Source organism: Gavia stellata, chromosome 3 (assembly GCF_030936135.1).
Source record: "Gavia stellata isolate bGavSte3 chromosome 3, bGavSte3.hap2, whole genome shotgun sequence".
Taxonomy (NCBI): Eukaryota; Metazoa; Chordata; class Aves; order Gaviiformes; family Gaviidae; genus Gavia; species Gavia stellata.
In genome coordinates this window covers 18,402,557-18,429,686 of record NC_082596.1, presented here as the reverse complement: position 1 = coordinate 18,429,686, position 27,130 = coordinate 18,402,557, and the positions used below count along the sequence as shown (strand labels likewise).

The window sequence follows — 27,130 nt, the reverse complement described above, 5'->3', positions numbered from 1 at the left end:
TAAATATCAGAAGAAAAAAATTAAAGAAAATAGATTCAATTTTACTTCCTTTTATTCATTAATGCAAAGAGTTTTGAGTGATTAGGCTTTTAGTTCAAAATCCTGATTTCATATATTTGCCTGAATTGTATCTAAGAAAATACGACAATTATCTTTTTCTTTTTTTTCTGACTACACTATCTTTCTAGGTTCATAAAAAAATAACTAATAGTTTAATGACAGTTCTATTAAAGGATACCTGAATGAGATCCTGAGAGAGATGATAACAAAGATGACTGCAGAGTTGGGCCATCATATACTTCAACGACATCATGGAGTGATGTCTGGAAAAATACAAACTGACCAAAAACCACTGACCAAACAGGAAGGAGGAAAAGCAACAGGCACCAATGGCCAAAAAAAAGGGATAGAATGAGAAAAGAAAAACAAAACAAAAAAAAGAAAGAAGACAACAAAAAAAAAGAAAGAAGAGAACAAAATATACATTAATACAGTGTTTTAAAAATATTGAATAAAAATTATATGTATTGATTGTTTTTTCTGATCACTTAATTAGCTGTCTTGGTGTTTAAATTTTTTTCATATCATTACAGCAGTTAATGGATAAAAATGTAATTCTATGTATATAAAAGAGGCAATGAAGATACACAAACCATACATATACTCATTAAAAGATTCTAGTAATGAGGGAACAAAACCATTCTTCTGCTGTTGAATATACTTTCAAATTCTCTGCTCCTCCCCACCTAACACAAATCTAAATTCTCAGTGCAATATCCTCTTTTAATATTCTAGGCATATTGCTATATATTGTGTTTTATTAATTTATTTTGTTGATAAGCCTCTGTAAACTTTACTTACCTTGGAATGTTTCATTTTTCTTAAGAACATTCACATTCAGTGCATCTTTACCTTTGTGAAATAAATAAGCAACTGCTTCAAAGCAACAAACACTTTTTGGAATACATATACTGAATCACAAAAATTATTATTTTTTAAAGTCATGCTAGTAAAACAACTCAATTCAAGAATGTTATTTTTGCACTTAAGTTCAAAGGTCTGTGCAGCACGTTCACATCACAGGTGTTTTCACTTTTAATAGAAGTAAACAGTGAAAAGAAAAAAGAATTGTTTGGGTTAATTCTGGCCCTAGTACCTACAAAACATTTATATCCTAATTTTATCACCACTACTAGCAATGGAGGGGGAAACGGCTTAATGAGTATAAAGGTAAAAAGATGGAAGTAGATATTTGTAGGTACTGGAACACCTATAAAGAGACACAGAACCAGTTCTCGTTCATTATCCAGATTAGACATTTTTGGATAAATATTCTAATGTGTTGCTACTAGATTATATTTGTTTGCCATATGTTCTATAATATCTTTACCTGATATATTTTGTTACAAAGGATAAAGCTAGGTACCTACAAATCTTCCAATTTATACACCCCTAGAGCTTTAAAAACAGTATATAAAAAATGTGAAGCCTTCAAATTGTTGACTTTTTCCCTTTTTTTTTGACTTCTTTAAAAAAAAGGCACGTCCACCTTACCAACTCAGAATCCTATCATACCCTCTTTTCAAGAAAAAAAGGAGTCAATTTTTTAAAAGAAAACCTCTTTTTAAAGGGAAAGACTGGATGTTATATTTATAAAATGTTCAAACAAAAGTAATTATAAAAGTATCTGTGAGACACTTCTGAAGTTTTTTGTTCATTTGTACAAGGAACCATAAGTGAGATGCTAAAATATCTCCGTCATTTTTCCTCCAATCTCCAGAAATTAAACATTGATGGTTTTACTAGCTCTGCTAATTTTAAAAATAATATTTATCTGCATCCAAGTCTTCTCTCTGGTGTTGCTAAAGATAACTAACAAACTTAATCCAGTTAATTGTTTCTATCACATTTGTACTTTTATCAAATCTTATTTTCGTATGCAGAGAATTTCATTCTACCATTGAGCCAAGTAAAGTTCCTTGTGACTTCCACTGCTATTTCCCATTTCAAATTATGTTGCAAACTATGTATGGAAAATTCAGTAAATACTGAGGCATAACTTAACAAGGACATGTAACTGTTATCAAGAGCTGTATCCTGGGAAAAATGGAAAAATAGAATTGATAAGCTATATTTGTGTTTCAATGGGCTATTATAAAATATTTACACAGCAGTTATACCATATAGTCAGCCAAACTCAAAGGTCTGTTTTGACATTTCACAAGTATTCCAAGATTGTTGTTGCCTCCAGCTTTGTCTCAAGCACATTCCTGTCTAAGACTGTAACACTGAAGAAAGTGAAAAATACGTGACTTAAAATTGGTCATTTTGGAAAGAGAAAGGTCCACATATCACTTGTGGTAACCATTTTTTCACTATCAGTTGCGTATTTCTTAATAAAATACAGGTAAAATCTGAAAAGGTAACCAAAAGTTATCATTGGCTTGATTCTGCAGTTACTCTGCAGAAGCTAACTTCTCATAGTTTCAAACAGAAATTCTGTCATCAGACTAAACAATCTTTCCAAAAGAGAGTTTTGCTCACAACAGCATGGAAATTTTATTTCACAATGCAAAAAACAATCTGATTCTTCATCAGCTCCACTGATTACATCCTCTCTTTGCTTATGATTTAGGTGTGATGTTTTTCCCATCAGGTCTTATAAAGGAATTATAATACCATATATCTTTTTTTTTTTTTTTTTGATAAAAAGAGAAAAAAGAAAATAAGAAAAAAAAAAGAAAAAAGAAAAAAGAAAGAAAGGAAGAACGTTAAAAAAGAAAGCAACATTGTTCAGAAGCTACAATGTTCATTAAAAGACAGGGAAAGAGAAATCTCTCATTAGAGAAATGGTCTCTGTGGTGATTAATGACAACAAGTACGCACTAAGAAACGGCAAATGCAAACTTCTCATGCATCTTAACTCCCAAGTCTGGAGACCCCATTCACTGTGCTAAGTGGTGGATCATGGCCAGTCAGCTAAATAATAAACAACAATGGAGAAAAGCTGTGCTTTAAATAAACAGGATTCAGACATAACTACAGGAAGCAGAAAGTAGGAAACTATTATGTGAGATTCTCTCTCAATGACAAAGACTCAGCAAGGCTTTACAGCTGATGAGATAAGGGTCATCAATCAAATGATCATCAGATAGCAGAAACTCTTGTGCCCATTCTCATATGAAAGACAGGAATTGTCCACAAGATCAGACAACTGCATTAAGATCTGGCTACCGTAGTATGATGACAATCACTCTAGCTTTCATTGCAGGAGTTTCAGAAAACCTTTTTCTTTTTTTTAGGAAGAGGAGAGGAGGAAAGAGATTTGCTTTTTTTGTGACAAACAGGATATCGTTTAAATTTTTCAGTTCTTCTACCATTTCCTTTGGATGTCACCTTCAAGAAACCTAGAACTAGCCATGGAGTAGCCTTGAAAAAAATAAAATGCATGAATGAACAGCAGAATATCCACATCTAGGAGGATTTTAAAGTTAAGGCCCATTATTTATTAATATGAAGTAGCTTAACATTCATGTACTGTAAGCTAAGAGTTTTAGATGAAATAGTTTAATCATAGAAAGTACAGTTAATAAACTCACAGATGCTAAAGGTAGAAAGGTTTATTATGACTTATCACTGTCTAGACTCACAGCGAAAGGAGAAAAATTACTTTAACTACATTGTTAAAAAAGTCAAAGGCTACCTACTGTTACAACTTATATCTGCCTCCTCCTGCTGGAACATAACCTTCCTCTGTGAGTGATCGCTTTGATTTAAGTATTTAGCTTCATAACAAGCAACAGATAAGAAAAAAATGTATGAAGTTTTCCTTTGTATTTAGGATGATAGCAATACACTGTAATGATGGACTGACTCAATATTTTAAATTAAATTATACTCATGTAGACACCAAATAAACTGATATTCACCCCCTTCTGCCTGAAAAAGATGTCCAGTAAAACTGCAAGATAACTTAAATGTATGTTGGTCTCTTTGAAGAGAAGTTGTTCAATAATCACTGAGAAGGCTTTTGAAGGGAAAGGCTGAAAGATGACATCCTAAAGAGATGGTATTACAGAATTCATGCATATAGGAATATTGCTTCCAGTAAGGAAACAAATAAATTTTGACCAGCTCACATAAACAAATTGGAAGATCTGATCTTGTACTGTTCATTGGAACACTTCAGTTTGACATAACAATAACTGAGTATCTTTGAGTTAGCAATGTTACTATGATTATTCCGTTTTTAAATGAAATTAGTAGCCAAGGTGTATTCTCTTTTAATGTTTTTCCTCTTACATTTCCAAACATTTGTTTGTCTGCCAGTTACTGTTAATACATTTAGTCTACTCTGTGTCTGTAGCAGTAATCTTTAATGATATCTGTTAGATTTCTCTGTAATGGCTGACACTTTTTAGCATATGCTATAACAAGAAAAATATTAATTGCTTGTGAATACAAAGTAGAGTCCCTACTAGTAGTATCCTGTTGGGTAAATCTCAATCCATTTCAAACCAAATGATGGAATAAAACCAGCTGTCTATTGTTCCTGAACTTGGAAGCAGTAAAAATTAATTCTAACAGTATAAGCCTCTTAGGTTGCAGACTATACATCAAAATAGGCTAGTGATGGGTTTATGTGTAAACCACTAGAAGAGGTATTCTTACTAACATAAGTAAGGGTAGAGAACTGCTTATCCTCAACAGATAATTATTAACAAGAGTGACTGAGTAACTGAAACTGAATGGAGTTAATACAATAATGTTACAAAAAACACTCAGATATAAAAATAAAGAGAAAACATGAAATAGCTGAAAATTAAAAGATGCTAAAGATGTCGAAAGGTAAAAGGAATGCATACATATATACATTACACACATACATATATAATTATATAAATTTGCTATAGCTACTGAAGCTATAGATTGCCCTTACACAAATTTTCCAATGTATAAAGGTATGATTTATACAGCACAAACCTACAGAAACCTTCAAATGTAATGGAATTGTATTTTCAGTATCATCATATGCGTAACACAAGTTATGTGATTTTATACTAGTTCTTCACAATTTATGTGACATGCACTACTGTCTAGTTCTTAATCTTTGTCTGTGGAAAGAGCCTTTACTGAATCATTTGCCTTTCTTCGTGAGCTATCAGTGTTCCATTGGTAGTCTCAGCTATTGCTCTCTCAGGTAGAGTCCTCTGTTTCCTGGCAGGACATCTAGAAGATTACGGAGAATAAGAAAGAATAAAGGATCCTCTCTGCAAACAAGGGACAGGTAAGGTAAGGCAGAAAGAGTTCTGGTTCTTAAAGCTCTCAGGTGCTGTTTTCCTCCCCGGCATGAAAGCAAAGAAAATGCCTGTCTCAGAGACACAAAAAGCACAACTGCACATATTCTAGGTCAGAGCTGTAAGCCACACTCTCCTGTTCTTCGTTTTTCTTCTGTAAAGAAAGCATTGACTGAAAACATGCTGGCCTGTCCTGTTCCTTGTTACTGTATTCCTGCATTCCCAGACTAGGAAGGGAAGGAGGAGATGGGAAATGCAACATGTTCTCATGTTTGGGAAAACAAACTGTTTATCTGAATGTATGAAAAGACAGTAAGAATATGTTTGGGGACAGGAGATGGGGCAGTTAGAAACACTAGAAGCTCAGAATGAGGAATTCAAGTGAAATTGCACAGAAAAAGATACATGCGTATTTCCCCAGAAATGGCCATAACTCCATATAAAATAGGAGAAAAATGAGACTCAGGTCTTTTCCTGAAGCTGCAACAGGAATGAACTTTCCTAATTAACATATTTCTTGCTTGCTCCTAAAATCAATGAAGTTGATTACATTACATAAATTGTCATTCTCCTCCAGGCTTCAAACCTCAATCTCCCTTTCTGCTTCTCTCTTTCTGCAGCTCACATCCCTCTCTCCTGGCCTGACTCATTATGCATATATATGAAACCCCTTCTGGATCTGCAAAAGCACATGTAGAGGAAAAAAAGTCAGAAGAGTACATTTTATTTTAAATACTATTTATATTATATTATATTATATTATATTATATTATATTATATTATATTATATTATATTATATTATATTACATCACATTATATTATATACTATTTGCAATAATAATAAATAATATGTTGCATCTGCTATGCAATACAGAACCCTGAAAGAAACACACACTATACCACCTTCTTTTGTCTATATTGGTTTGTTTCAATTTGACTAAACTGAAATTCAAGCATCTATAATTATTATTTGTTTAAACAGGTAACATTGGTTTACTTACACCTACAGACAAAACCTGTATCTTACCATTTTGACTACCTTTAAAGCTCTTAAGATTGATTGTATACCTAAAATCTATCTCTTTTTGCCTAAGCTACTTAAAAGCTAGATAGCTTTTTGGGGCTTCTTTCTTGAAATTTTTCCTGAAGTGGAATGCATCATGCTCTGGAAGGGCCTATCTTTCTCCGTTTACTAGAGTGGGAACCTCGACAACTAGTGTAAACTAGATATTCGATTTTTAGATGGCTGAAGAAAGCTGAGATGAACTTCATCCATAATGGTTTGACCTTACAGACACAATTTGTTCTTCTTGTTGTTTTACAAAGCAGTCTTTTAAAAACTTGACTATAAACTGAAGACCTGAAATTATATCCCACTAAATAATAAATAAATAAATGTGTTAAATAAACAAATGCACAAGCTGACATGTTATAACATGTCATGTGTCCAGCAACAGAAAACATTAGTTTCCTCCAGAGTATAGAGTTTTGTTCTTTTTTTCTAAAGAAGGAAATAAGCACATACATTGTGAAAATGACAAGGGCAGACCTCTGTAAGAGGGTACGTTGCTTATTCATCCAACATCAATATCAAAGTATTCAATTGTATACTGACAGAGAATTTGCCTTTAATGACATTTATGCCATATTTTCTCTTATGTGCTTACATGTAATTACTTTTGAAAGTCATAGAATAAGACTTCTGCAAAATTTTCTTTAAAATAGGTAAAATCAAACAGTAATAATTTACACTGGTTTTCCTTCAATTAAGGAGATCCAACAATTATAATGAATAGTAAGTATTCAATACAAAATAAGCTGATACATCAGTAAGACAAGAAGTGTTAAACTATGACAAGCTACTGATGCTACAAGTTTCTAGTGCGTTAACTGTCATGAAGCCAGTTAACTGGCTACAAGTTTCCAATGCATTAGCCGGCATGCCCTAGTCAGCAAAGAACTTCACAGATGGTTTACTAATGCTTGCTTACTTGTGTCTTACTGTTCTGTTGATGTATGTTCTTATCACATACAGATCACATTCAGCTGCCACTTTAAGGAAAAGAACTTTGATATAATTTTATCCAATCTTATAGCATACAATGTGTAAACCAGTAACAGTTAATGAAAACACACTTCACAAATATTATCCATTTTGGTATTCTGTTCAGTATGGAGAACATTGACTATACTTCCAGTCAGAAAACTGACTGTATTTATACAGAATCAGAAATGGTAACAGATTTGCTCAATATCAATGTGGTGGGTTGACCCTGGCTGGACACCAGGTGCCCACCAAAGCTGCTCTATCACTCCCCTTCCTCAGCTGGACAGGGGAGAGAAAATTTAATGAAAGGCTTGTGGGTTGAGGTGAGGACAGGGAGAAATCATTCACTCATTACTGTCACGGGCAAAACAGACTCGACTTGGGGAAAATGAATTTAAATTGTTACCAACCAAAATCAGAGTAGGGTAATGAGAAACAAAACCAAATCTTAAAACACCTTCCCCCCACCCCTCCTTTCTTCCTGGGCCCAGCTTCACTCCCAATTTTCTCTACCTCCTCCCCCACCAGCGGCACAGGGGAACAGGGAATGGGGAATGCGCTCAGTTCATCACACGTTGTTTCTGTTGCTCCTTCCTCCTCAGGGGAAGGACTCCTCCCACTCTTCCCCTCCTCCAGCATGGGGTCCCTCCCACGGGAGACAGTTCTCCACAAACTTCTGCAACGTGGGTCCTTTCCACGGGCTACAGTTCTTCACGAACTGCTCCAGCGTGGGTCCCCCATGGGGTCAGAAGTCCTGCCAGAAAACCTGCTCCAGCGTGAGCTCCTCTCTCCATGGGTCCACAGATTCTGCCAGGAGCCTCCTCCAGCGCAGGCTTCCCATGGGGTCACAGCCTCCTTCCACCTGCTCTGGTGCGGGGTCCTCCACAGGCTGCAGGTGGGTATCTGCTCCACTGTGGACCTCCATGGACTGCATGGGGACAGCCTGCCTCACCATGGTCTTCACCACGGGCTGCAGGGGAATCTCTGCTCTGGTGCCTGGAGCACCTCCTCCCCCTCCTTCTTCATGGACCTGGGTGTCTGCAGAGTTGTTTTTCTCACATATTCTTACTCCTCTCCTGATTGCTGCTGGTGTTGCACAGCTTTTTTTTCCCCTTCTTAAATATGTTATCACAGAGGCACTGCTACCATTGCTGATGGGCTCAGCCTTGGCCAGCGGTGGGTCCATCTTGGAGCCGGCTGGCATTAACTCTGTTGGACATGGGGGAAGCTTCTGGCATTTTGTCACAGAAGAACCCCCGTAGCCCCCCCACTACCAAAACCTTGCTACACAGACCCAATACATTCAAAACCAATCAAACATCACAGATTGGACTGCTCAACGCCAGCATGTGTGTTCTTTCATTTCGTTTCATTTAGTTCCTATAAAATAAGGGTACAAGAATAGCACTTCAAAAAATAGAGAGAATAATAATATGGCAAACAAAGGGAAAACAAAGCACTTGTGAAAGCTAGCGAAAAGTACAGAAGAAAAATAGATATACAGAAGAAAAATAAATTATAAACCAAGATACAAGCATATACACTAAAAAGAAAAAAAGCAACACTACTACATAGATGATGAAGATGACATTTTTCTAATAACTGTGGTATGCTGTCAAGCTTTTGAATTCTTTATGGCTTATATTTTTTCCATTTAGATCAGAACATTACATTTAAAAAGAAAAAGGCCTCTATTCCTATGACATTTGCTTAAGACTTACTATTTTTTTCTTATTTTATATTTTGGAAGAATGTCAGTCTCAAAGCCTTGAATGAAAAATATACATTTTCCTCTCAAATATTGCCAATGGTATTTCTAAACCAGGGAAAGGAGGTTGAAATGATAATACAGCCCAAGTAGAACAGTTTGTCAAAAAATAAATAGATGGCTATAAGCAATAACCGTATTTTATTTAATAAACTAAGAGTGAGTGAACAGATCCAGAGCACTTACTAGAGTGAGAATAGGAAATACAGAATTGATTTAATTTGAAGAAAAGTTGCATGGAAAAGCCTACTGATAAGTTAGGTACTATATTGTATGATATAAAAGTACACCATAGTTTCAAAATGTCCTATTGAAACACTTTTATCATTAGATGCGCAGACATTTTCCTGTATTATTTCAGTCCTACACGTAGTCTTTCTTGACTGCTAAGGTAGGTCTTTGGTCACTAGTAATGTTTTTTAATTAGGTATTTTTCTGGTATCTAACACAACACATCTTAAATCTATGATAATTTCTCCCAGATCCATTAGTGATTAATGCTATAGTTCTAACTAAAACCAGAATAATGAGAGAATTGTGTTACATATCCACTTTGCACATGCTGTGTTTTCCAAGGTTGTTTTACCAAGCCAACAGGCAAAGCTTGAGATCTTAAAAGCCTATAACACAAGATAAATTATTGCTACTCATAGGAAGTGATCCTGCAAGATGACCGATCAAGTCTTTATCTAGCATGGGTTTAACTTTACAACTATATTGGCCAAAATCACTATGATACGTTATCAGTTACAAAGCTTTTATCCTCTGTTTCCATGGGATTACATTACACGACATTTCTATGCAATCATTTAGGACACAAGTTACATTTTTATCTTAAGGAAATGATGCATATGTTAACTATAAAAAGAATCTCATTTCACAATTTCCAAAAAACATTCAACAAAGTATTTCAGCAAATGCTGTTTAAAAGAAAAAATTTGCACAGTTTAGGAAATATAGGAAAACAAGAGTAGGCATAAATAGTTTTATTAATGCACAGAGCTATGAAGGGATATGTCAGGAATTGTGATTTTCAATATATTCTTAAATTATTTAAAAATGATGCAAGTAACAGTGACAAAATACATTGATGGCATTATGTTATCAAAGAAGTAAAAGCAAGAACTAACTGAAAAGTTACAGGAAGACATTACGGTAATGAATGACTAGTGATAAAATATTAGATGAAATTTATTGTATAGTACTGCACATGAAGAAAAAATAAACCTACTTTATATTCACAGAAATGGGCTCTGAATTAGCTATTAACCATCCTGGACTGAGGTCTTGAGGTTATAACAGGTAATTCCTGTGAAACATCAGTTCAGTGCTCAGTAGTGATGTAAAGGGAACGAAATATTAGCAGTTATCAAGAAAAGAGTGGAGAACAATAAGCAATTATAACACAAATATGAAAATCCAGCGTGCAGGGGATGGACATTTGGTCTGCCTTCTGCAAAAAACATGAGTGAAATTAGAAAATATAGAGAGGGATGAGCAGGATGATAATGGTAATAATAATGTAATGGTCTTTTGCGTCATGAACAGATTTAAATTCTTCATTCTGAAAAGGAGATTATTAAGGGGCAAATACAAAAGGAATCGATAAAATCATGAGATGTATTGAGAAATTGAACAGGGAATGATTTTTACAGTCTTTTCAAGTATAAGAATTGCAGACCATCAAATGAAAAAAGACAGAAATACATTTAAAACTGTGAACGTTTCTTTACACAATACACGCTTATGGAGTGCTTGCTACAGGATGTCATAAATGCTAAACCTAAATGGGCTAAAAAAGCAGTTATGTAAATTAATGGAAGAAGAATTCATGAGGATCTACTAAAAACAAAGGTACTATGTATAGATCAACAGCTCCTTCAGTCACAGATTAATGGAGACTGAGAAAGTACTTCTGAGAACCATCAGTAAGCATTGTCCTAAGAGTAAATATTTCCTGGATTTCCGCATTTATTGATGTTAAAAGGACACTGGGTTGGGCAGACCCTTGTCTTCTGACCTGGTACTATGATGATTCTTATGCTCCAGGTCTATGGCTTCAGAATTTATAGCTATTAAGACTGGAAAGTCTTGATATAAATACTTCCAGTGATGGAACTGCAGCATGTATTTAGGCAAATTATTCCATTGTCCAGTACTTTTATTGTTTTATTTTTTTTCCCTCTGTGTATTGCTAATTTATTCCTGTCTAAATTTTAATCAGTATGACCCTGACTAAGGCTGCAGTCTTCATTATTTTAATATGAATACTGATAGACTCAGACTTCAGCTGTGATAATACTTACAAATAGTGATTTCTAATGTAGGTAAGTATAAGCATATATTTTTAACACATTTTATTTTATAAAGGTACCAAGTTCCAAAACATGAAATTATTTTAAGTCTATCATACATAGCATAGGATATTATCATCTTTATGCAGAAAGGAGTATGCACTCAACCAAAACTGACAGCAGCAAAGGTGTTTATACTCCACTTTATATTAACTAGTTATATATGCACATTACAATCACATGTGTTGCAGGTAGCGTAACATCATTCCACATTTGACTACACTACTGACAGTCTTAATTTTCTGAAACGGTATTAAAAAAATCTAGAAGGTTTTAATCTCAGTAACTAGCAATTTACAAACATTAAAAATGGAGACCTGATCAAATACATTAAAATATATTACACAGAATACATATAATTATACTTGGAACTGTTTTCTCAACCAGAAGGTTGAATCTTCTTAAACCATTTTTCTCTCAGCAAGAAATTAACCTTCACTGCTGGAAGATCAGACGATTATATACCTTTCAGAACTATTAGTTGACAGGTTATTTGAACTGTGAAACTTTATAAAGAAGTAAAACCTGTTCCTAGCTGCTCATTTTAAATTAACTATTTTCTGTGTCCCAAAGAAAATACACCATTTTTCAGAAGCCAGTTTTCAGCTTTTGTCCCTCAATTTTTACAGCTTTCTATTTAAACTTCTAGCTTCAAATCTACCTTGAAGGGAGCAGCAAGGGAGAAAAAAGTATGTGTTCCCTTCTCTGAAAGTCCATTAGTGAGCAATCTAAATATAGTAGCTGAGAAAATAGATTTTTGAAAAGCATCATTAATACCATTTTTTATTACTCAAACTAACAATAAGATTTTAAAGAGCAAAACATTTTTTCTACCTTAGTAAATTGCATTAAATTTTACCAAATAACAGAAAAGTGTACCTACTGTCCATCTCCATATACTTTTTGTTATTTAAATATGCAGCTTTTTTAGTCAGCAAAGCCTGTATCACATTGTGATACATCATGGGTAACAACTCAAGGATACGATAGTTACAAGAAAATGGTAGGACTTCAAAGGGAATATGTGAGACTGTAAAAAACAGTTCACTGCTTACCATCAGGTTTCATGCATTTTCTTGGTGTAACATAAAACATAAAACATAGGACTTGTATTTCACTTCAGATTTACACAGTACCTTTTCGTACTTAACTGCTTCAGTGTTAATCTGATTAATTTACATGGATAAACAGATACAGAGAGGTTAAGTGCTTTGCCAAACTAATATATACACACAAATATTTATTCTCCCTTGCTATTTTTTTTAACACTATTTTTACAGAATGATTTCTGGTTCCTTCTCTCCATTGTTCCCTCTTATGTGACAAGAAATACACATTTTTAAAAAAGGTAAAACAAGAAAAAGGAAGTGATTTAATTTAAATTCTCACATCCTCTGATTAGCTGTAATGGACACAATCCCACTAAAAAAATACACACAGTCAAGTGTCTCACAGCAGAGGTGCTTCCTTATTGCTAATGAGATTTTTTGTTTTAAGGGGACCAGGAGTACTCTGCTATTCACTGTTAAAAAACAGTTTTCAATACAATAGTATGGACTCTGCCTAACTCATTATCTGTGTAACTATCTATGTTTGACCTCTCTACCTACAAAAGGGTATTTTGTTAATTTCTTCAGCCCTTGGGCATATATTCATATTGCAGGGTGTGAATACATACCCATATTGCAGTTATTTGACATTAAGCTATTTAAAGCTAGATTCAATGGAACATCTGTTGAAGAAGCTAGTTGCTCGCATACCCTCTCTTCTTGTACTGTGTTGCATGATGTACCTTATTGAATAGTATGAACTCACTTAAGCAATATGATTTCTGCCCCTGAGGCCGTATGCTTTTATCAGTAAATTCTATTTCTTATTTGACATCCCATTCATGGAGCAAAATGGATTAGTATATCTCAGAGATGGACTCTTCTCTGGGATACTTCTTTTGACTTCCTTGGGTTTTAAAACTGAATCTTGGACAAGATTCCCAGCTATAGCTATATAGCTCCCCTGAAGTAGAGAAAATGTTTCTAATACTTGTTAACTCTGGATCTGATTTTCATTGTATATCAGATGTTCTGTTGTTGAAACAGAAAGCAAAATCAATTTTTCAAAAGACTTTTTCTTCTTTTTTGTTATGTTTTCTTTGTATACACCATTTACATGCGCAATGGTTTTAAACTAAAAAGAGGGCAGATGTAAGGAAGACTTTTTTTTTTACGATGAGGGTGGTGAGACACTGGACCAGGTTGCCCAGAAAAGTTGTGGATGCTCCATCTCTGAAAATGTTCAAGGTCATGTTGGATGGGGCTTTGAACAACCTGATCTAATGGAAGGTGTCCCTGCCCTTGGCAGGGGAAGTGGACTACAAGGACTTTAAATTCCCTTCCAGCTCAAACCATTCCATGATTCTATGATTCTATGATAAGTAAGAGACTACATGATTATTTATAATTACAAATGTATTTACAGACTCAGAGTAACTGATGGAGATGGGGCGAACACATACACAAAAATACCAGTATGGATTTACCAACGCTGCTGAAGAGTCTTCAACCATCCCCATAAACAGTAACCAGTGCATGAAACGACTTTTAACAAAAAATATTTTTTCATAAAGATTATACTTGCTAACATTAATGCTGTAAAGTTTTGTTGTTGTTGTTGTTAATATTGTTGTATTTGTTTCTAATATTTATTTATTTTTAAAGATCTAAGAGGAATTCATAGTAACATAGTTGAGGAAAAGTGTGGTAGACTCGGTTTCTTTGCCTCCTTTATCAAGAAGATTTCTTGTTAGTTTCTGGTGAGTTACATTCTGGAGAAACAAAGTAAACTTGGATTATAGATGCACTGAGTGTAAAATTTACCACTTTCAGTAGGGTCCAGGAAACATTAGTCTAACACTTAGGTGGCCTTATTTTGAAAAGCAAATGGAGAATATGATTTAATGAGATTAGTCTAGAAAAAGCTATTTTATTTTAATTATGAAGTCTGTTTTGGGCATTTTTGTTGGGTTTTTTTTTTTTTTCCAATACAATAATCTTTGGAGGAATAGTGACCACAAAACAACTAGAAAATAAATTATGAACATGAGCTATTGTTAAATTTAAAAATCAAAACCATACTTCTATCTAGTTTTTTATATTAGAAGCCATATTTAAGCATAAGAAACTTTTTAATTATCTCCCTCTTATTCAGGTTAATTTCTAATTAGATGGATGAAACTATAAAATACTATTTTTTACTGCAGAAACCAAGAACAAGAAAAATACTGATGATTAGAAATAAATTACATAATAAAATTACAATATCTTATTTCAGAATTAAGGACAGATAGAAAATCATTAAAAGCTTTTCTAAACAAGGCACAGAAGTCAAATATTTCCTTTTTCCCAAGGTCATCCTCCCACACAAATCTGTTTTCTAAAACTTAAATCTTTTATATTTATATGATCATTTATACAATTGCAACCCATATTGTGATCACCCAACTCTAATTCCCAACAGTCTAGTTACATTCCTAGTCAATAGAACACTGAAACACCCCCCTCCAGATATATTAATTTTAAGTACCTTTTTTAAAGTATTCTTAACAGGAAAATATGTTTTTCTATTTGTTATCATAATTGGTAAAAAATAGTGCTAACAAGAAATTCAGTGATCAAATGCATTTTAAGGCTCACTGAAGCTGGTATTAATTCCATTTATTTTTACAGTCTTAATCGATATCTCTAAATTAGGGAACTATTAATATTTAGAAAAAAAGCCAGCCTTAAATTGAAGGAGTTGTCTGTCTTTGTACAGTGGTTTTAGAAACACTTTATGCCAATTTACTTTAATTTCTCAGTAAAGTTATTAAAGATAGATGGGAGGAATTTTAATACAAGTATTCAGCCACAGAAATCACTAGAAAACTCTTGCCTTATACAGACTTGCCAGAATATACTTATTTAATTTAAGTATTTAATTTAGGCATTAGGCTTCGTAAATTTAATTTATTTCAAGTATTAGAGACACATTCTGACTTTTTGCTTTGGTTTAAGATAAAATATGTATTCACGTTTCTAAGTCATTATTAAGATCATCAGCAATGAGAATTAAGGCAACGAGAATAAGCAGATGTGAATCAATTATTGAAGATAATGAAGGGAAGGGGAATGTTTCCTTTCTTAGTATCCAGGTATTAACAACAAGTTCTTATCATTGCATTGTCACTTTTACTTTATTGCTCCATTTCTTAATAATCTCAGATGACCTCGAGGATCCTTTGTTTTGAGGCATAATATGCATAGTCCAACACTCCTGTTTATTTAAAATAGTCTCCTCTCTGCTTTTGTGCAAAAGCTTTTCTTCAATCCTAAATTTAAAAGGTACTTATTTCCTTCTTTCCAGGCTCTAATCTAAATAAAAGACAATTTTTTGCTATTATGATGTGCAAGTAGGCAGGATACCCTGAAAGGGAAAAGACAATTAGGTGGCACAATTCTCTCTTAGGCTCAGTAATTGTAGCCTAAAGCTGATATGTTTTTTTATAGTACCCTGCAGTGGGTGTGTGAACAGGATGGAGGAAAAAAAATCCAAGACTGTACAGCTAACAACTAGTGACATTTATTTTATGCTGAAAAAGCTGCTATTCAGGATAATAATATTCTGAGACCAGTTATGTACATTACATGCTTTGTGGTCACCTCTTTCATTTGTTTTATGAACAAAAATGAGTGGAAGATGTTAGAAGAAGCACAGTGTAGGAAGCAATTGCCCTCTACTACAAAAGTGTTCTGAACTGTGTCTACATCTTGGAAATGTGAAGAACTCACTAATCTTGAGCAGGGGCAGCATTTTCTAGTCCTGCTTCATTGCTTTTTTACACAATTGCTTATTCACTTTTAGAAAACAAATCTGAATCACACTTTTATAGCATCTGACTGTCTAAGCAAGTTTTATGGAAAGAAAGAGGAGTACACAGGTAAAACATCTGAATTTTGTTTATTGCTTATTTTTATATCACAGTCGCTGTACTGAAGAAGTAAAACATGCCTGCAACTTTTTGTTGTTTTCCTGTGGATTTTAACAGTAGCATATATATAACAGAAGGAATATTGCTAGAGCTGACAGATTAAGAAAAATTATTTTTATTAATGGTTCTTGGGACTGTCATCACAAAAGCATTCATAAGACTATTATCTCCAAAGACATAAACAACATGACGTTCAACTTAGTTGCACTCTACAAACCTCTTCACTATAGTTCCGGCAAGAACTGATTCTTCAATGTAAGAAAATTATAACAAAAGAAAATGTAGTAAGGGAACATGAAATTGGCTAATGAGGCATTTAAACAAGGTGCATAAATTTAAAGGCTGGTCACCCCTCAATAAATTGGTGGTTAAGCTCTTTCTAATGCTTATGTAGGGACTACAGGGACATTAACCTCTTAAGTAATACACATAGAAGGAATAAACAATTTTATCTCTGGAATAATAATAAAAACTACAACAAAACCAACAACAATAATACTACTACTAATAACAATAATCCAATGTTATTTTATTTTGAGGTACGATTTAGAATAAAATCTTACTAAGATTTAATTCAAGCCATCTTACTAATTAAGTAATAAGGTTTCTAGATTTAATGGAAAAGTCACTTTAAAAAGTTGTTTGGTTCTTCAATCACCTCTCAGCTAATTTAGCGCTACTAATTAAAAGTACAACAGTTTTCTGAGTATAATAATTATCTTTTATTATCCTACTAGTAAATGTTATTGTTTAGATAAGATGATTCATCAGTTCATTCATCTGAAACAAATTATCACTTCAGCTTACTGAATGTTGTGGATGAAATTAATACTTGAATAATTGTTTTTTTCTTTTCATTATCAGGCAAAACCAAAACAACTCCCAGTGGAAAATAAGAAAATAAAATTAGGAAACACTGAAAAATTCCTTCATGTCAATTATCAAAAGGTATATAAAGAAAAGCTGTGAAAGAAAAAAATTAAAATATTTCAGCCATTCAATAGCTGTAAATAGGAGAAACAGGACTTCATCAATATAATCCCTAAAGTAGATGAAACCAATTGTCAGAATTTCTATAAATGAAATGTGAACTCAAAACTTAGGGAACGTTTCAATGTGAAATGTTTCAAGAGCTAAATGAGAATTTTTTTTGTTTGTGGACAAAACAAATCTTGCGTAACCACAGAATCACAGAATCACAGAATCTCTAGGGTTGGAAAAGACCTGTAAGATCATCAAGTCCAACCAAAAAAAACCCCCAAAAAACAAAACAAACAAACAAACAAAAAACAAAAACAAAAAACCCCCCACCCACAAACCACAAAATACACCACAACCCACACCAAAACAACCCACCCACACCACACAGCACCATGCCCATCAAGCCACATCCCACAATGCCATATCCACACGCTCCTTGAATACCTCCAGGGAGGGTGACTCCACCACCTCCCTGGGCAGCCTGTTCCACTGTGTTACCACTCTCTCAGTAAAGAAATTTTTCCTAATATCCAGCCTGAATCTCCCCTGGCGCAACTTGAGGCCATTTCCTCTTGTCCTGTCACTAGTCACTTGGCAGAAGAGACCAACACCCACCTCTCTGCAACCTCCTTTCAGGTAACTGTAGAGAGCGATAAGGTCTCCCCTCAGCCTCCTCTTCTCCAGACTGAACAACCCCAGCTCCCTCAGCCGCTCCTCATAAGACTTGTGCTCCAGACCCCTCACCAGCTTTGTCGCCCTTCTCTGGACACGCTCCAGCACCTCAATGTCTTTCTTGTAGTGAGGGGCCCAAAACTGAACACAGTATTCGAGGTGCGGCCTCACCAGTGCAGAGTACAGGGGCACGATCACCTCCCTACTCCTGCTGGCCACACTATTTCTGATACAGGCCAGGATGCCATTGGCCTTCTTGGCCACCTGGGCACACTGCTGGCTCATATTCAGCTGGCTGTCAATCAACACCCCCAGGTCCTTTTCTGCGGGGGAGCTTTCCAGCCACTCATCCCCAAGCCTGTAGCGTTGCCTGGGATTGTTGTGGCCAAAGTGTAGAACCCGGCACTTGGCCTTATTGAACTTCATCCAGTTGGCCTGGGTCCATCGATCCAGCCTGTCCAGATCCCTCTGCAGAGCCTTCCTACCCTCAAGCAGATCAACACTCCCGCCTAACTTGGTGTCATCTGCAAACTTGCTGAGGGTGCACTCTCTCCCCTCATCCAGATCATCAATAAAGATATTAAACAAGACCGGTCCCAAAACTGAGCCCTGGGGGACTCCGCTTGTGACCGGCCGCCAACTGGATTTGACTCCATTCACCACCATAAGCTTGTCATTGTATTTTTAGCAGAACGTCAGCACAGAAGTGATAGAGAATGCATCCTAATTATGACGAGAAGGTTATTACTGAGTTTTTGATTTTCTTATTGAAATTACTGCATTTTCATTATTTTAATTAATAAATGTTATAATAATTAATTGTAATAATATTATAAAGTTGTAGAAATTCATGACTCTCTTTTAATTCATGTTAGTTTCTCTGCATTTATCAATGTGGTATGAATAAAAATGCTTTATAATCCTGAGTGACTAGCGGAAATTGTATTCATCTACAGTCAATATAGTAGAATACCTTGTCTTTCCTTTCAGCTGAGAATTTTACCACACATTTCAACACATATACCAATTATTTGAATTTACAACACTAAAAGCTTCCCCTGTGAACAAAACTAGATGACTTCCATTTTTGAGGTTCAGCATTACCATCACACCACTCCTTGTGTTAAAGAACATCTCAAAACAGAAGGTCAAAAATAAGTGAAAAAGAATGGAAAGAATGGAAAAAAGATATTTCGTAATGAATGGACCTGCTATTTAGACATATTAAAGATAAAAACTGTCTCCACTAACTCTCCACTAACTAGCAATAACGATTAACACAAGGACGAATTCTAGTAAAATAGAACAGAGTGCTAAAATAGTGTCCTAAAGTTAACCTGCCTCATTATAATCTCATTATAATGTGAAAACCACACCTCCTAGCTAGAAAACACTCCCAACCCAAATAAGCCTGCTACTCTTTGGGCATGCATAGTGAATTAAAAGAGAACTGTATCTTTAAGGTGAAGTAAAAAAGGTACTAACCAATAGTTAATTAAGAGGTAGGACAGAAGGCATAACTAACTTTGTTAACTGTTTTAAATACCTGTCATGATTTTAACCCGGTGTGCATGTTAGGAGGAAAAATCCCTCATGCGACCAGCACTGCAGTAAACCAATGTTGGCTTTCTGAACTTTCATTCAGTTTGGAGAGTTTTCTTGGTTACAATTTTCAGTAACAGACTTTGGTCTGTATTTTCTAGTGCACTTCCTATTTCAGTTCAGAGTCTGATCTTCTAAACTACTAATGCTAAAATTTAGACACCTCCTTAAGCTATAATATGAAAAGAAAATTTATTCTCCTTAGATACAGCAGAAATATGCCAAATCATAGCATGAGCTAAGATTTCTCAGATCTGGTTTTGGACGGTATGACAGGAAATTAAACCACCAGAGAAATCAGAATGAAAACCTCACTGATATTATGACTCATTAGGTTGCAATTACACCGAAAATTTCAGTTATGCACCCCCCCACCCCCCAAAATAAACAGCAAACCCATAACTCAAAAAAGGAGTAATTTGAGCTTCCAAAAGTCCAAATGGAAGCATCCAAACCATCTAATAACCTTAGTGATGCATATGTGCAGGATATTCATGAAGCAGTGACAGATGCTATGGAAAACTTTAAGCACAGCCATTAAAATCACAAGAAAATTGAAATGTGTATGTGTTATAGTACAGCTTGGGACACTTTTGAAACACTAATAATATTTGTATGTTAGGTATAACTAAATTAATAAATAAGCCCAAATCCAAAAGTTAAGTACCTGTAAAGTTCATAACTATGAGACTATCTTTGAGAAAGAACTTTGCCAACTGAAAAGACAATTCCCCCAAAAGAAAAAAAGGAAAGAGAAACAAAGGAAAAAAAAAAAAGGCATACCACAGTAATACAAGACACTTGTGTTCCTCTTCCATATTAATAAACTAATTCTGACTGATCTGATTTCAACAGGGTGATACAAATTCGCCCAAGAAGAACTTTTAATAATTTATCACCAGTCCTGGCTAATGTGGGAGGTCCCGGTTGACTGGAGGTTGGCAAATGTGATGTCCATTTTCAAGAAGGGCCGGAAGGAGGATTTGGGGAACTACAGGCCTGTCAGCCTGACTTCAGTGTCAGGGAAGGTTATGCAGCAGGTCATCTTGAATGCCATCACACAGCACGTACAGGACAACCAGGCGATCAGGCCCAGTCAGCATTGGTTTATGAAAAGCAGGTTCTGCTTGACTAACCTGATCTCATTCTATAACAAGGTGACCCGCCTAGTGGATGAGAGAAAGGTTGTGGATATTGTTTACCTGGACTTTAGTAAAGCTTATGACACGATTTCCCAAGCATTCTCCTGGAGAAACTGGCGACTCGTGGCTTGGACAGGTGTATTCGTCGCTAGGTAAAAAATTGGCTGGATGGTTGGGCCCAAAGAGTTGTGGTGAATGGAGTTAAATCCAGTTGGCGGCCAGTCAAAAGTGATGTTCCCCAGGTCTCAGTACTGGGGCCAGTTCTGTTTAATAGCTTTACCAACGATCTGGATGAGGGGATCGACTGCACCCTCAGTAAGTTTGCAGAGAACACCAAGTTGGGTGGGTGTTTTTATCTGCTTGAGGGAAGGAAGGCTCTGCAGAGGGATCTGGACAGGCTGGATGGATGGGCTGAGGCCAATTGTATGAGGTTCAACAAGGCCAAGTGCCGGGTCCTGCACTTGGGTCACAACAACCCCAGGCAACGCTACAGGCTTGGGGACGAGTGGCTGGAAAGCTGCCCAGCAGAAAAGGACCTGGGGGTGTTGGTCAACAGCCGGCTGAAGATGAGCCAGCAGTGTGCCCAGGTGGCCAAGAAGGCCAATGGCATCCTGGCCTGTATCAGAAATAGTGTGGCCAGCAGGAGCAGGGAGGTGATCATGCCCCTGTACTCGGCTCTGGTGAGGCCGCACCTCGAATACTGTGTTCAGTTTTGGGCCCCTCGCTACAAAAAGTCATTGAGGTGCTGGAGCGTGTCCAGAGAAGGGCAACAAAGCCGGTGAAAGGTCTGGAGCACAAGCCTTATGAGGCGTGGTTGAGAGAGCTGGGGTTGTTTAGCCTGGAGAAGAGGAGGCCCAGTGGAGACCTTATTGCTCTCTACAACTACCTGAAAGGAGGTTGTAGAGAGGTGGGTGTCGGTCTCTTCTCCCAAGTGACAAGAGATAGAACAAGAGGAAATGGCCTCAAGTTGTGTCAGGGGAGGTTTACATTGGATATTAGGAAAAATTTCTTCACTGAAAGGGTTGTCAGACATTGGAACAGGCTGCCCAGGGAGCTGGTTGAGTCACCATCCCTGGAACTTTTTACAAGACGTGTGGATGAGGGGCTTAGGGACTAAGCAGTGTTAGGTTTACAGTTGGACTTGATGATCTTAAAGCTCTTTTCCAACCTAAATTATTCTATGAGTCTAGGATTCTACGAAAAAGAAGAGAAAGGTGGATCAGTAGCATAAGATTGTAAATAAAAATAAGCATGCTTCTCTTAGAGGTATATTAAACTAATCTCAGGTTTTAACTGTATACTTTGATCATAAAAATGAATTTAAAATTAAATATTTAATTGGACATGACATACAAAATGAAGACATGAACTTTTCTTTAATATTTTTTCCTGTAAATTGCCAGACATTGGTCAAAAGTACTTATACCAAATAACCATCAAAGTCATATTATTACAAGATTTTCCCTCTCTATAGAACACAATATGAAGCCTCAACATTTTTAGTAATTCTTAATAGTACATGTTAATATTTTGAGGATTTTTACTATCCTCTTGATGCCACCGCTGAAAGTATAGACAAGAAGGTATAGCCAAAACAGTTTGCTTAAGGATCCACAGTCCTTTATAGAGACTGGGAAAGGGAAAAAGGAGGAAGAGAGCAGGAGGAACAGATGGTTTGGAGAAATAACAGTTTAACTTGGTGATTCAATCATTAAAAGAATCCTCACAAAAACCAGTTTTTGTAGAAGCCTATTTCTGATTGACTATGGTAACTTCTAAACAGTGCAAGTGGATCTATGCAGACCTCAAGCATTAAAGCAAAAAGCAGAGAGGGCCATCCAATGTTACGTATAATATGTACACCATTAGAGTGGAATTCAGGGTATGATAGTCACAACAAGAGAACCACACCACCCAATGACATATAGTCCCAAATACATTTACATTTACAAACCAGGATGGGTAATGTAGTGGATAGAAGTAGGTAATGAAAGTCTAAGATTTCTGTTCTATGACATATATATAACTTCACACTCACAACAGCCAAGACACCAGCTCCTCTGGTCAAGCTGTGTGCTGGTATCATACACGCAGGGAAACAGAATACTTGCACCAAACACTTGACATGTCTGAGTCTTGCCTGACATTCTGTTGCCTATACATACCATTTCCCCCCTAGGGTAACTCTCTCACAAGGTTCGTCTGTGGTTTTTTTTTCTTCTTTTCTGCACATACTGGAATAATTTTATCTATTAGACCTGGGCAGATGTGGTACAGGTGTCTTTCATCTGAGCAGTGTTCTTGGGTAGGTCTCACCCCATGACAATAACAGAGTTTGTGTTTGTCTTTTTCTTCCCAGTGCATGCAACACTCATATAACCAGTTAGAGCTGGGCAAGTCTCATTAGCTGAGTGCTGCTTTCAGGGAGGCTTTACCCTTTGACAACATACATGCATATGTATCCATACATAAGTATATACACTACTTTTCCTGTTCTTCCCATCACTTCTTCTGCTATTTATCCCTTGTAATCATTGAATGATAGTCCTTTTCCATTCTCCTGCCTAATTGATATACCCTAGGTGGAACCTATCAGAAACAATAGACTATCATCCTTCACTGGCTTTGCAAACCTGCCCCCAAAACAGAAGTTCAACATCTTCTCTAAGTAGCAACTCAAAGCAATTTCCTCTCACCAAATAGCCATATTTTGACAGTCTTTGAATGACTTCTCAAAATACATTTCAAATTCTAAACTCTTACAAAAAGGTTTTTTTTTTACTACAAAATGTATGCAAGAGTCTGGCTTCCAAGTTGTTTTTTTTTTTTTTCCTTGGAGGATTTAATCACATTTTCCTGAAATTTACTGTAGTTAATAGAGTAGATGCAATTCAGCTGTATCGCAAGTTTAACTAGAATATTTCTTTTTAATTTACTATAAAAAAATAATTGGATACAAACAGCAAACAGCTAAAAAAAACAACCTTTCTTCAGTAAAACAGAGTGCTCAGAGATTCTGTTTTAAGAGTGTGGAATAATCACCCATTTCTGCAGTCACGACTGCAATTGGAAGAAACACAAAGCAAAGTTTAGTGAGGATTGAAACACTTTTGAATTTGTTTTCTTAACAAAGGTAATTACAGGGAAATTACTGAGATAAATCCTGAATCTTTGAAGATTGTGTTTGTGTACAGAGTGGTAAACACAACCACCAAGCTTACTTGAGAGAGGAATGGTTTATATTCAAAGGAATATAATGAAAAGGAAAGGTAAGAAGTACGGGTTATAACTACATGAGCAGGGCCTAATATTGAAAAGTTTTATAAGCAGAAGGCTTTTGTAAACGGATTTTTTGCAGTTTCTTGATCCTAGACTGACCCTAACAAACTCCTTCCCTGAAATATAGCAGAATACTTCCAGATGGAAACTTGGCAATGGTGACAATGACTCCTCATGGATTCCCTGGCCAGGTTTCTCTGTCTCTTACTGCCAACCAGTGAAACTTCTGTATCAGGGAGTAGGCACTTGGAGATTCCTCAGTTGTTCTGTTAGGATGACTTCCCTATCGATTTTTGCAGCTACAAAGGCAGGAAAATGCAGGGCAGGGGGAGGGGAGGAAGAGAGAAAGAAAGGCCTGGTCCAATAGCCTTTATCTAGTGATTACTGAAAACACATTTTACTTAAAAAATTTTCAGGTGATTTAAATGAAAGCTAATGATATTTATGAACACCTAAGTAATGACGACTATTCATTCCTTTTATGAAGTTAGGAAGAGTTATTTCAAGAACTTAGTATCTGAGTTATAAGGCCAAATCTACCAATCCCCCCAGTAGAACACCATTTGCTTAGATGAAGTCTAGACTGGTTTGTGGGGCTGGTATGATTTGCATTTTTAATAATTTTGAATAGCCCACTAGTTAAAGAACTAGGTGAGTAGGTGAATAGACTTTTAGACTCTTTAGCCTGAGGGAAATTGAAACTTCATTCATTTCTATAATCTGAGAAGTGTACCCTATCAGACAAACTAGATCTTGTTCTAAATAGAAGCACTGTTAGCCTTTCCAGTTGTCTGCAATTTTATGTAGTCATATATGCAAAATTAATGTTTCTAGAAGAATCACAAGCTGTAAGAGCTCTTTTTTCCATCAGGAAAGACTGATGTAACCACTTTCCCTTGATTATTTTCTTATCTGTACTTCCTAGGAATGAAGAGCAGAACTATAATTTTCCTCAGCCTAGCTAATCCTTGAAGAGTCAGGCTCTCCAGGCAGAGTTTACCTGTTCTCTGCCTGGCTTCACACGCAGCTAGGTGAATTCTGAGGTGGACCGCGGCCTTGTTCCGACAGAAGGAACGAGGAAGGCTCCCATCTAGTACAGATGTTGGGGGGGGCGGGGGGAGAATGCTCCTGAATCCTAGAAGTCTGCTGGTCAGAAGTAAGCAATTTTGCACCACCTAATCAACCCCACGCTGGCCAGGCTTGAAGAGTAAGAAAGCAGTTTTTCCACTCATACAGAGATTAAGAGTAAAAATTACACCTTCATTATTAATATAATTTTATGTTAAAAGGACCTAACCAGCTGTGATGCAAGCTTTTGGTACTGTGCTGCTAAAGTACTTAAATCCTGTCCTAAGAAGTGAACCTAACAAAAAACCAGAATTGTTTAGAATATCTGCCACCACCCAGTCTCTCCTCAGGATAGTAACATGTATTGGAAAGCATGTAAGTGACAAATGTAATATAGTCTGTCGTCTGTCATTTGGAATCAGGAACCCAGACTAATTTCAGCTATTTTAATAACAGCGTTTTCTGTGAACAGGGTTTGATAATTAAGTATTTGGAGCAGCTGGAGTCACACTGCTCAGAAAAAAAGAAAAAAAATCTTTAGAAAGCTTTCATCAATTCATTGCCATCATAGTAAAATTATTTTACTTGTTGTGAAACTATGAATTTCTTCGAAGACCACAGATGTAGTTTTATCATCATGACACTTTGTTATTTGGTTATTAAAAAGACAGCTATACTGTTGCCATATCTTTATAGTCAAACTCAATAGCTTAAACTTTTTAGTAGTCTGTATTAAATTGGCCATTATTATATTCAAAAAAATCATTAATATTTGAGCCAAAACTAATAATTTTTATTGAAAAAATCTAAAAGCAGCATTGAAAAAGTGACTTCAAGTCATATTAAGTAAATATAATAATAAATATCTTCAAATTTTATTTCAAAAATACATTTAATAGTGTGATCTCCTTTAAAAGTTACCCTATAGTGACTTTTTTATTGGCTTCTGCTCACTTGGCAAGCATGTTAAGCACTGAACCAATGAATTAAATACTACCCAGCTGTGAGTTTGTGTATATAAAACCTGCCAGCCCTTCCTCTCATAAACCTAGGAGATTCATAGATAAGTGCAAAGTGATGTGAAATGACCTTCTGGTGCTTCTTTAAATTATCTAGTCAGCATCTGAATGACACAAACTTGGCTTTGAATTAGAAAAGCAAACCAGAAGTTAATAATTGTACAACTAATGCTCACCTCTATTCTCCCAAAATCTTAGACTGCAATCTCCAGCTATTTTTATGAAGAGCAGGTAGCACAGTAATTCATATGTACTTAACCGTATGATAAAAAATACATTCACTATCTACCAGGTATCTTCAGTATACAATACATTGTTACTAGCCTATTCATATCTGAATTAAGTAGTTAGTATTATTGCTTTCTGTGTTTGAAATATAATGAAAAATAAAAATATTTGGCACAACCTTGTTAAAACTTGTAAAATATTCTTCAAAGAAAAAAATTTTTACATCAATGGGAAAATAATTTTCCTAGTATGCATATGTAACCTAAATTCTTGCATTATAATTCATTTTATACCAAACTCTGAAAATATTTATATTTTAAATAGCACTTTAAGATACATTTATGATATATTCTGGAGAAGAAAATACTTAATACTTGCTAAAAATAAACAAAAACCCAGAAAAAAAATATTTCCAACATATAACTAATCCTGCTTTTCATTTTCTTTTTCCAGATGGCAACATAAATCCATTATGTATTCATTGTGTAGACCGGCTATAGGCCATGGCTTCCTGTTCCCATGGAATAGCTAACATAATGCAGGCCATCAACTGAAATTCTTCTTGAGTATGTGATCTACAACATTTAAGCAAGCAGGAATGCTATTGTCTAATATACACAAAATAATAATAAGACACAGATTTTGTTCA

The 27,130-nt window shown here is 35.6% G+C and overlaps 1 protein-coding gene across 3 annotated transcripts in view; it reads right to left on the bottom strand.

The window, feature by feature from the left end:
• The window catches only part of CSMD3 (CUB and Sushi multiple domains 3), a 731,455-nt gene that overhangs the window by 152,574 nt on the left and 551,751 nt on the right, over nt 1-27,130 (bottom strand). For 2 of the 3 annotated variants that reach the window (XM_059815714.1, XM_059815715.1), the window contains one exon: nt 239-352. The exons of the other annotated variant lie outside the window; for it this stretch is intronic. In XM_059815714.1, coding sequence (XP_059671697.1) covers nt 239-352 — 114 coding nt within the window. The remainder of the gene's footprint in view (nt 1-238; nt 353-27,130) is intronic. 3 annotated transcript variants of the gene reach the window in all.